Source organism: Fundulus heteroclitus, chromosome 21, assembly GCF_011125445.2.
Source record: "Fundulus heteroclitus isolate FHET01 chromosome 21, MU-UCD_Fhet_4.1, whole genome shotgun sequence".
NCBI classification, from domain to species: domain Eukaryota; kingdom Metazoa; phylum Chordata; class Actinopteri; order Cyprinodontiformes; family Fundulidae; genus Fundulus; species Fundulus heteroclitus.
Window position 1 is genome coordinate 31000442 of NC_046381.1, and position 11423 is coordinate 31011864.

At 43.7% G+C, this 11423-nt stretch overlaps 1 protein-coding gene across 2 annotated transcripts; it reads left to right on the top strand.

Moving 5' to 3' along the window:
• Positions 1–3533: 3533 nt before the first annotated feature.
• Positions 3534–9591, top strand: LOC118556952. 2 transcript variants are annotated; one of them, XM_036125687.1, is made up of 4 exons: positions 3534–3960; positions 4160–4243; positions 4484–4630; positions 4901–9591. In XM_036125687.1, exon 4 carries the CDS (start codon positions 5067–5069, stop codon positions 9339–9341), a length of 4275 nt encoding a protein of 1424 aa, XP_035981580.1. In that variant the 5' UTR covers positions 3534–3960; positions 4160–4243; positions 4484–4630; positions 4901–5066; the 3' UTR covers positions 9342–9591. The 2 variants fall into 2 exon arrangements, with proteins under 2 accessions (XP_035981580.1, XP_035981581.1); XM_036125688.1 differs by having other exon boundaries at positions 4497–4630.
• The last annotated feature ends 1832 nt before the right edge of the window (positions 9592–11423 follow it).

Genomic DNA, 11423 nt, shown 5'->3' on the forward strand with positions numbered 1-11423 from the left:
TCCAGAACCCCGGAATAGACCTTACCAAGGAGGCTTAAGAGTGTGATTCCTCTATAGTTGGAACATACATACCCTACGGTCTCCCTTTTTAAATAGGGGGACCACCACCCCAGTCTGCCATTCCAGGGGAACTGACCCCGATGTCCATGCAATGCTGCAGAGCCGCGTTAACCAACACACCCCCACAACATCCAGAGCCTTAAGGTACTCAGGGCGAATCTCATCCCCCCCCTGGGGCCTTGCCACCGAGGAGCTTTTTAACCACCTCGGTGACCTCAGCACCAGAGATGGGAGAACCCGACCCAGAGTCCCCAGGCTCTGCTTTCTCAATGGAAGACATGTTGGTGGGATTATGGAGGTCTTCGAAGTATTCTGCCCACCAACACACGACGTCCCGAGTCGAGGTCAGCAGAACGCCACACCCACTATAAACAGTGTTGGTACTGCACTGCTTCCCCCTCCTGAGACACCGGATAGTGGACCAGAATTACCTCAAAGCTGTAGGGAAGTCTTTCTCCATGGCCTCTCCGAACTCTTCCCACACCCAAGTTTTTGCCTCAGCGACCAGCTGAGCCGCCTGCCGCTTTGACTGCCGGTACATATCAGCTGTTTCCGGAGTCCTACGGGCCAATAAAGCCCGATAGACTCCATCTTCAGCTTGACAGCTTCCCTCACCGCCGGTCTCCACCACCCGTTCGAGGGTTGCCGCCGGGGCATTCACCGACAACCTTGTGGCCATAGCTCCGACCAGCCGCCTCGACCATAGAGGCACGGAACATGGTCCACTCAGACACATAAACCATTTTCTTTAAAAAGACCTAAAGCATTTATTAAATGCATTCTTTTTTAGGTTGTTTATAGTTTCTAGGAATTTCTCATCAGTAATTAATGACTTCCTACTTCTCTGGGGGTTTGACTGACGTGACCCACAGGGCAACGGTGGCGGCACATTCAGCAGGAGAAAAAAGCCTTTTTTTTCTGTCCTACCATCACAAATTGTAAATGTGGGGCTTTTTGCTAATCTCTACTGGAACTTTAACTGAGCTTCAGCTTTTTTTTTTTTGCCAACAAGCACTCCAAGTGGGTTTGCTGCGATGAATATATATGGAAAAGCATGCAGGTGCACTGTAAAGGACGTAGAGGGTATGCAATGCTTTGGGCCTGTTCCTCCTGTACCCCTCACCTTGAACTTGTTGATGATCTTAAACAGCCTTTTCAGAGACAGTGTTGTTTTGCATCTGAAAACGTTAAAAAAATCCAACAACAACATCAAGTTCTTTCACATAAAAAAGAACATGTAAAATATTTGCACCACTACCTAAAACATCTGACTGTATCTGTATCTTCATATGTTCTCCAGCCATGAAAAACTGACACATTAATTTGTACAATGGTCTGAAAAACATTGCATTTTTAGTGCTACCTATTTTCTTGCACATTTTACTCCGTAACATATAGGACGACTACAGCGGTGAACTAGCAGTGAAGCTTAAAATGCTGAGGGGAATGCAGCAACCAAGCCAAACATCTCCACATTGGAAAGAAATAACGAAAAGGCGGAAAACAGATATTAATACAGCTGTAATGAGCCGCTGATAGTGAGTCTAATGGAAATGATGAATGGAAGTTCAAGGAGGCTTGTCTGATAATTACAAACACTTGAGATTGCCGCTGTAAAATGGGGGAAATGATCAGGACATTTTGCTAAGTACTACGGAAACCAAAGCCGAGGCCATTTTTGTCTTTGTGTGACACAGTCTTTACTTCTCAACCTTACTTTTTTTATGTCACAACAATGTACCTTCTGCTCTCTGTGGGCCGCCACACCACGTTTGGTGATTGTGATTGCTGGAAATCTCTGACGCTGTGAGTGCAATTGGGCATCCAGCCTGTATCAGAAAAAAAAAAAAAAACTAAAAAAAGAAAAAGAAAAATGATGGCATCAAACAGCCAGGAGCGAGAGAAAAAGCCAGCTTCTCCCAAACCACTGTGTCAACAAAAACCTTAACTTTTCTTTTTTTGTAAATAACTGGAGGAGGAGAGGATAGACCGATTAGAGGCCAAAGTAGCTCCATCGGTCACTGCACAGCAATCAGTTTAAGGAAATATTTGAAAAAGTTGAAACAGAGTTTCTGATGGCATCCCCCCCCCCCCCCCCCCCCCACACACACACACACACTTTGCAGCACAAATACTTCATATGAGCTTTGGTGTCAGAAGCAAGCTCAATAATCCAGGACCAAAATGTCTGCAAGTCCTCACTGTTTGTGCTGGACATCGATGGCTGCTGCACTTTCTTCACTTGTCTGTTTGAGCACACAAGGCAGCGTATCGATCAAGTATATTGAGGTGGGTCATGGGACAGCCATTAGTGAACATGGGCTCAAGCACAACACGAGAAAATGGCTGGGTGAGCGTTAGCTACTGGCTTTTTAATAAAAGACCACAGAGCGCTCATTTTTAACCACTGCTGGACGGGTGTTGTCGATTTATTTCATTCTCCAGCTAGAAATATTGATAGGCTCCGTGCTCCATGTTGAGGAAAATCAATGACAAGATGCACACACAAAAAAAAGCAGAGATAGAAACCACATATGGAAATAAATGTGGGTTGGGTGGGGGGGATGGGGTGTTGTTGCTTATAGCAACCGGAGGTGTTGCACTGGTAAATAAGTTCAAGGAGAGGAAGCTGAAGCTGCTAAGGTAGAGTCGCTTTGACGATGAATGGAGGAGCAGATTAAGAAAAGGTGAGGAAAACTTTAAAAAAAACTACTAAGTCGGGATATAAATCAACGGGGAGACGAGACAAAAGAACAAGAGACAGACAAGCGAGAGGAACAGAATTACCTTATTTGCCTCTTTACAGGTTTAGTCTACTTTTGTTTTTGGTCAAACACACGTTTCAGATCATTAAACAAACAACCTGAGTTTTTACAAGTGTAGTTTTCTAACAACCATTTCATTTATTGAAGGAAAATAAAGCTGTCCGAACTGACCTGGGCCTAATTACAAGCAACTGCCTCCATATCTCTTATTCTTTCACCTACGGTAGCAACTACCATCATGCATTTGGCAACTGCCAGTAAATCTTTTACATCACTGTGGCGTAATGCCGACCTACGTTGCAGAATTGGTGTAATTCAGCAACACAGCGGGTTTTTTTTGTGCTTTTTTCCAGAATTAGCATCCTTTCTGAGTTGATCCCACAGCACTTGGTGTCCAGTCCTTGACTGTGCCACTCCAAAACCATGTAGAGATTTCTTCATTGCTTTATGTCTTTAAAAAACATAAGGGTATACCTTCTGTCACTTTTTAATTGACGGGTGATTAATGACCCTAATCATTTCCGGTCTCCTTTGATTTCCGGTCTCCCCCTTTGATTTCCGGCCCCCCTCCCCCATTTCCGGTCCCCTCCCCCACTTCCGGAATCCATACCCCTCCCCCATTTCCGGTCCCCTCCCCCACTTCCGGAATCCATACCCCTCCCCCATTTCCGGTCCCTTCCCCCACTTCCGGAATCCATACCCCTCCCCCATTTCCGGTCCCCTCCCCCACTTTAGGAATTCGAAACTGACACAGATTCAACAAATAGGATCTTCTCACCAACATGACAATCAAAAACGGGGCTTACCGGTCGATGGTTTCTTCCGCGCAACTCCGAGACAGGCTCAAGATAAAACAACTCCGGTTATTTTTCTGCTTAACGCATGGTGTGACAAGATGATAGCAGACCGGATGTCAACGCTGTTCTGCAACTGTTGCGACTGGAGAGATGTTTTGAGGATCAAGAAAGTGGTAGCTTTTTAGACCCGCCCTCCACACAACAGCCGATACCTCCCCCCTTCAACGTTAACCACACCCCTTCTCAGTATAAAAAAACAAAACTGCCCACCTCGCAAAACAACAGGGTCCAAACGGTTGTACCACAAGGAACGATTCCACCAGTAAACCCAACGCCTCGTAAGTTTACCATTCTTTATAACTCTGAAACTATATATCGATTTTATTTTTCTGAATTAGCCCAGTTTCATGTTCTCATTGTGTGTGTGTGTGTGTGTGTGTGTGTGTGTGTGTGTGTGTGTGTGTGTTTATTTCTGCTGCAATCATTGTATGCGTGTAATTCGCTCCATTAAAAAGCTCCGTCTTTCTTTCTTAACAGAAGCAGGCCCTTTCGCTGCTGAAGGTGCAGAGATACAACCCGCGAACGCACCTCAAACTGATCTGCCAGCAACCTCTTCACAGGGTTAGTAATACAGGTTTTTTTTCTTTATTTAATAATTAATTCATTTTTTCTTTATTTAAAGTCTTAAAGTGTGTGTGTGAGAGTGTGTGTGTGTGTTCGAATCACACCTCTGCTCCTCGGCCTCTCTTCACTTTTCACCTATATGCTGGTTTTTACTCATTTATTTAATTGTATTTACTTATTTATATATATATTATTATTTTTTATTTATTTTTTATTTTAATTTTTTTATTTTTGCAGCCCCAACTGCCAGAAGGGGAACACCCTCTTTAAAACGTAAGAGGCAACTATCCAGTTTGGTGAAGCTACATTCTACCACCCTGAGGTTTCAAGAAGCCATCAACAAAAACTTATCCAGAATAATTAAAGCCCGGAAGATTATCACAGGTAAATCTGAATCCCAAAGCTTTCAAAGAACTATGTTTCCTTTAATAAAATGAATTAAAAAAAAACCCAGCCTCCTTCTTTATTAAAAACCTGTATGTACAGTTAGTGTATGACGAAATAAATCAATGACTGTTTTCTTTTTTTATTATCACTTATTATTATTAATATTATTATCATTATTATAATTATTATTTTTCTACAATTTGGTTTCTCGTATAATAAATCAATGTTGTATTCTCTCCTAATTATAATTATTTTCTCATATTACAGAAACGGTGGAGAGTATTCAGAAAATTCCATACTGCGGCCGCAGAGGAACCTACTACAGTCGGAGAGCTGAGGAGCTTCTGAGAAGCTGCAAGTGTCTGATGGACGAAATCGCCAAGATCTCAACGCTACAGTAGAGTTAACCTTTTAAATTGTGACCTCTGTTAAAATGGGTAGCCAGCAACTGAGAAATGCATTGAATGAAATTGTTGAAGCTGTGAATGAACTCCGTAATTTCCCTGTATACCCTGCAACCGAATTTCTCAATCTAACCCCAAATTCCCCCCTCAGAACTCAGGGTCCAGATTTGGATCTTGAACGTTTACTATCTGTAGAACGAGCCATCGAACGATTAAATGATTCTTTCTCTCAACCATACTCGCTTGAAAATAATTCCTTAGAGTTTCAACAGCAAGTTACAAACGCTTTACACGAAATCACACAAATGGTTAATGACCTTCAAAATCTTCCTGTTCAGCATGTGCCTGGTTCTTTCAATGTAGCTCCACATTCACCGTCCAGGTTAGAACAAGCGATTCATCAATTAAACGTTTCTCTCTCTCAAACATTTAGCCCTAATCCTACAAACCTTCAGTATGAGCAACATGGGGGTAGTCTTGTAGAAAACGTTGAACATATTCCCTCAGGTTCTTTGAATCATGCTTCGCAAAATCCCTCATCCAACCAGCCTCATCAGCCAAGCCTCATTGCACCCAACCTCCCCACACTCGATCGAGCAGATCAACCGTGCACTAGTCATGGAGAGCGAGCTGTAAACAGCTCTGAACATACCCAACAAACTCAGAGAGAGCGAGAAGGTTTCAATGTTACAGAAATAAGACGTCCTTTCAACGTCATTGCCTCGCGAGCCGGCGACGCTCCCAACCCCGCTGAATTTTACACACAAGTGTATCACATTCTCACAGAGCTCGCAGAGTCAGCTGCTCGCCTTGCCTCTCGTAGCGATATTATCCAACTAGAATTGAGCGGAGAAGGATTTTCTCATCACGCCGTCGTTCAAGTAAATGATGAACGTGATTCAATTCTGCCTGCATTTCTGGAATTTTTAGAGGAGCTAACGCAGTCAAACGCGGAATTGCCGGATCCAAACAACTTAGAAATGATTGTTCAGGTTGTAAGAAACCCTCATGGAGGTGTCAAACGTAAAGCCGAAAAAACATTGGACTGTGAACTGATTCGTAAAAAACGTCAACATTTGTATATCGTCGCCAATCGTTCTGATCAGCTCTGTTTTTCAATCAGTCTTGCCCATCTATGTAACCCTGCTTTTACAGACGCCCAAGCCGTGCAGCAAGCTGTACTTTGGCAACGCACAGCGGGCCTCACAGAGCAAACCCCCGTCACTTTCAGCGATGTGCAGAAATTTGAAAAGATTGTCAACAGGAAAATTGTGGTTTTCTATAAAGACGGTAAGGATGCAATGCTTCGTAAATTCCAGACTGACTTTCCCGATCGTTCAAATCCGCTTTTTCTGCTTCTGTTCAAAAATCATTACTATGGAATAAAAAGTCTCACAGCATTCACAGGTTCTAAGTACATTTGCAGCTATTGCTTTAGTGGCTTCCTAAACATCAACAGACATAACTGCGAGGGTCGTTGTTCAGTTTGTCTCGATCCAAAATGTACTCTCCAACGGTACAACTCTGTACAATGCGCAGATTGTAACCGAATCTGTCGTAATTCATTCTGCCTTGATAAGCACAAACAACCCACACTGAGACCTAACCTCGGGAAGCATGTGAGTAACTGCGAAACGACTAAATACTGTCCTGTTTGTAAAAGGCTATATGATTTGTCAGCCGGCAAAGAGAGCAAACCTCACGAGTGTTCAATAAAATGCACGATCTGTCGTCAGAAAGTCCCTAGCGGTGTTGATGTAACGTTAAACGAGCACCAGTGTTACATTCAACCCACACTGACAGACCCTGAACTCGGAAATAAACTGTTTTTTTACGATTTTGAAACTTTTACAGATCAAACTGGGAGACACATCCCATTCCTTGTCTACACAAAAACTTTGGCGGGGGAAGTTTGGTACTCTTACGGCCTGAACTGCGTCAGGGATTTTCTGCTCCATTTCAGAAATCCTCGTTACAGAGGTTTCACTTTCCTAGCTCACAACAGTCGTGGGTTTGACTCTTACTTGGTTCTGAGTGTAATGGTTGAATTGGGCATTAAACCACATTTAATAACACAGGGAAGTAAAGTTCTCTGTTTTACCGAGCCTGATTACGCTCTGAAATTCACCGACAGCCTTTCATTCCTTACGATGAAACTCAGCCAAATGCCAAAAGCATTGGGATTTAACGAGCACTGTAAAGGGTTTTTCCCTCACTTGTTCTCCTCTGAGAAGACTTTAAACTACGTGGGTCCGCTTCCTCCCCCCTGCTTCTACGGGGTAGATCGCATGAACCCTGCCGAACAGGATCGGTTTTACATTTGGTACAACGAGGCTTGTAAACACCCCTTTGACTTTCAGAAAGAAGCTCTTTATTATTGTCAAAATGATGTGGAGATTCTTTTCAAGGCTTGTGTGAAATTCAGAGAAGAGTTCTTTAAAGAGACAACCGTGGATCCTTTAAAGTCGATCACCATTGCGTCAGCTTGTATGAAAGTTTTCACATCCAATTTCCTCCCTCCTAACACTCTCGCGATCCCCTCCCCGGTGGATTACCGACGACAATGTAAAACATTTTCGAACGCGTCTATTCAGTGGTTAGAATGGGTAGCTCAGGAACGAGGCATTTTCATTCAGCATGCGCTCAATAAAGGTGAAAAGAAAATCGGCCCTTATCACATCGATGGATACGCGGAGGTTCGAGGGGTGAAAATTGCGTTTGAGTTCAACGGGTGTTTTTTTCATGGTTGTCCCACTTGCTTTCCACCCGACCAGATCTGTCCTCTCAGGAGGGTTTGCTTTGAAACATTCCACTCTGCTACCATGGAGAGAGCGAGGTTATTGCAATCGGTTTACGGCGTGCAATTAGAAGTTATATGGGAACACGACTGGATCCTAATGAAGGACTCACACCCGGGTCTCAAAAGGTTTCTACAGTCTTTCAACGCACCGGAGCCTCTTTCCCCGCGTAATGCCTTATACGGCGGGCGTACTTGTGCTCTCAGACTCCGGTACACGGCGGGGGAGGAGGAATCGGTGCATTATGTAGATTTCACCTCATTGTACCCGTACGTGAACGCAAACTGCCCCTATCCTCTCGGACACCCCAAAATCATCTACAAAGATTTTGACGATCCGCGTAGCTATTTCGGGTTCATCAGGGCGACTGTGTTTCCACCCCGCGGTCTGTTTTTTCCCGTTTTGCCGTACAAGACATCTACCGGTAAACTCGTGTTTACTCTCTGCCGTGCTTGCGCCGAAATGAACTACCAGGCAGGCCCATGCAACCACACTGACCGAGAGAGAGCGTTGACGGGGGTATGGGTAACCCTCGAATTCAACAAAGCTCTCGAACTCGGTTACACCGTCGCTGAAATCAGTGAGGTTTGGCATTTTGAGAACCAGAGCAGTTCAATCTTTAAACCGTATATCGACACTTTTCTCAAGGGTAAGCAGGAAGCTTCAGGTTTTCCCGCTGAAGCGACGGATGAGGAGAGCAGGTTAAAGTATGTGGCAGACTACAAACTGAACCAAGGCATCCAGCTGGATGTGGAGAAGATTGAGGTCAATCCTGCTAAAAGGCAAGTGGCTAAACTGTGTTTGAACAGTTTTTGGGGAAAATTTGCGCAGAGAAATGATCTGGCTCAAACTACCATTGTGACAGACTCAGCTGAGTTTTTTAACTTCCTGTTTTCAGGTAAATACACGGTGAGCTACTTTCACTTTCTGAACGATGACATGTGTATGATTCAGTGGAAATACAACAAGCGATGCATCTCTCCCCCCAACAAGGTGAATAATGTGTTTATCGCGGCATTCACCACGGCACACGCACGGTTGAAACTATTCACCTGTCTTGAACCGCTTCAGGAGCGCGTTTTGTACATTGACACAGACAGCCTGATCTACGTGGTTAAACCGGGTCAGACCTCCCTCGAGCTGGGAAATTATTTGGGGGATTTAACGGATGAGCTGGGAGGTGATACCATACAGCAATTTGTTTCAACAGGCCCCAAAAGCTACGCTTACCAGACAAGAAACCAGAAAAAAGTTGTGATGCGTTGTAAAGGCATCACTCAAACTCAGGAATGCAGTGAGAGGGTGAATTTTGACAGTGTGAAAGAGTTGGTAGAAAGTTATCTGCAGGGGTCTACAGGGGGTGTGTTAGAAGCTCCGCAGCATACCATCAGGAGGGATAAAAGAAACTTCCAACTTAAAAATACCACATTTCAGAAAAAGTTCCGCTTGGTGTATGACAAGAGAAGGCTTTTTCCTGACGGAACAACTCTCCCTTTTGGTTACTAAAAAGGTTAACCGAGAACAATGTCGCTCTCCGGTGAAACACAGGAGATTGAATTTGACCCTAGATTCAAAACCCCTTTTTCATGTCTGATAGTGGGTCCGAGCGGGTGTGGAAAATCTTTTTTTGTTAAACGTGTTTTGCAGAATTGTAACCATGTTATGGATGTTGTACCTGTAAATATTGTATGGATTTATACATCTCTTCAACCCATGTACGCTGAATTGCAGAGAATGAATAAAAAGATTAAATTCATCGAAGGACTACCTGATTCTTTTGATGATGAAAATCTGTTTCCTCCTGATCAGAATCATCTGGTTATATTGGACGATGTAATTTTCCAGGCTTCGGAGCATCCAGAAGTGGTCAAGATTTTTACGCAATACAGACATCACAGAAATATGAGCGTGATGATGCTGACTCAGAATGTGTTTCATCAAGGCAAGTACAGCCGCACCATCAGTTTAAATACTAATTATATGGTGTTGTTTAAGAACCCCAGAGATAAACTGCAGCTGAATATATTAGCCCGTCAGATGTTCCCGTCAGAGAAAACGTTCTTTATGGAGAGTTTTCAAGACGCCACCAGAGAACCTCACGGGTATTTAATCGTCGATCTGACTCCCACTTGCCCAGATCGTTTCAGACTGAGAACGGGGATGCTCCCTGGTCAGTGGCCGGCTGTGTATGTACCCAAGTAAATTAATTTACCATGTCAGCTCGCATAAAAAGGAACATACCTCTTTTTAGGGCTCTGTATCATGCCACCCCACAGAAACGGAAAGACATTCTCGCTCACTGCTCGCCGGATTTTCTCAAAGCCTTGTGTGAAATAGCTCTGAACATCTTAAAAGGTAACGTTAAAGTATCTCCCGCTCAACATAAAAAACTACAAAAGCAGAAAAAGATCATCAGACTGTTGGCTGATAAAAGAACGGGTTTAAAACGCAAGCAGCTGGCTCTGAAAAATCAAACAGGTGGGTTTATTTTACCCCTGCTAAGCGTTGTGGCCCCTTTAATCGGAGAGCTGGTGGGAGGTCTCATCAGGAGATGAGAAAATGTCTCTTAGGACGGCGCAAAAGATGTATCTCGTCTCTCCGCATCAGTTCAAACGTTTGACTCCGTCAGAGCCTTCTATCAGGCAGACGGCTGAAGAGGATTTGGATTCTAAAATGAGAGAGATACTGAATGAACCGGGACTAAGTTCTTATGAAAAAATTAAAAGGTACAACGCTCTTCTTCAGAGATATCTGACTCTGATGAAACAAAGTCAACTGGAGGAACCCAGAGTGACTTTAACTTTGCAGCGTAACCCTACCCCGGACAATAATGACGGTGAGGCGGACTCTGGCTCTGATTCTACTGCTTCTACACCCTCTCCTATGGAATTGGATGAAACCGCTAGCGAAGTTCTAAAAGCTCTACCAAACAGAGATCGCAAAAATGCTGAATACATATTGAAAAAGTTGTCCCTACATGGTACGAGTTGGACTTCGAAAGGGGAATTTGTTTATCGGGATCGTGTGATGGGAGGCTCACATCTGGTCGATTTGCTGAAAAACCTTCTGCTCCCATTTAAGCGGAAAACACAGACCCAGGAACCTGTAGGTTGGACCCCGTTCATGACCGCCCTGAAGGAGCTAAACATCCCTGTGTCCTCAGTCAGCAATCCGCAAGCTCGTGACCAATACAGAGGCATGGCAGAAACGGACGTATCGGAGAAGAACGGAGCTAAACCTTTTGCAAAACGAAAAGGAAAAATTGTGTTGTCCCCTAAATTCTCCGGAATAGACTTTGAGCATGCAACCCCCTACAACGAACGAGTCAAGAGCAAAAGAGTCAAGAACCCTGCATGGTTGAAATTTTCTCCTTAAAACTCTGTATGAAAAAAAAACTGGAGAAATAAATTTGTAATAAAGATACTTTTATTGTTTCAAATTATTCGTGTATACAGTGTTTTTCTTCTAGACAAGTTACAACTTGTAACAATCTTTAAACATTTGTAAAGAACACGTTCCGTGATTAAACGAGCACGAGGCCCTATTTTTTACACAACGCTGATATTTTTTCACAAAATCAAATACCAT

What these genes read in the sequence shown, in the direction of transcription:
- LOC118556952 (XM_036125687.1), top strand. Translation starts at nt 5,067, where the DNA reads ATGGGTAGCCAGCAACTGAGAAATGCATTGAATGAAATTGTTGAAGCT.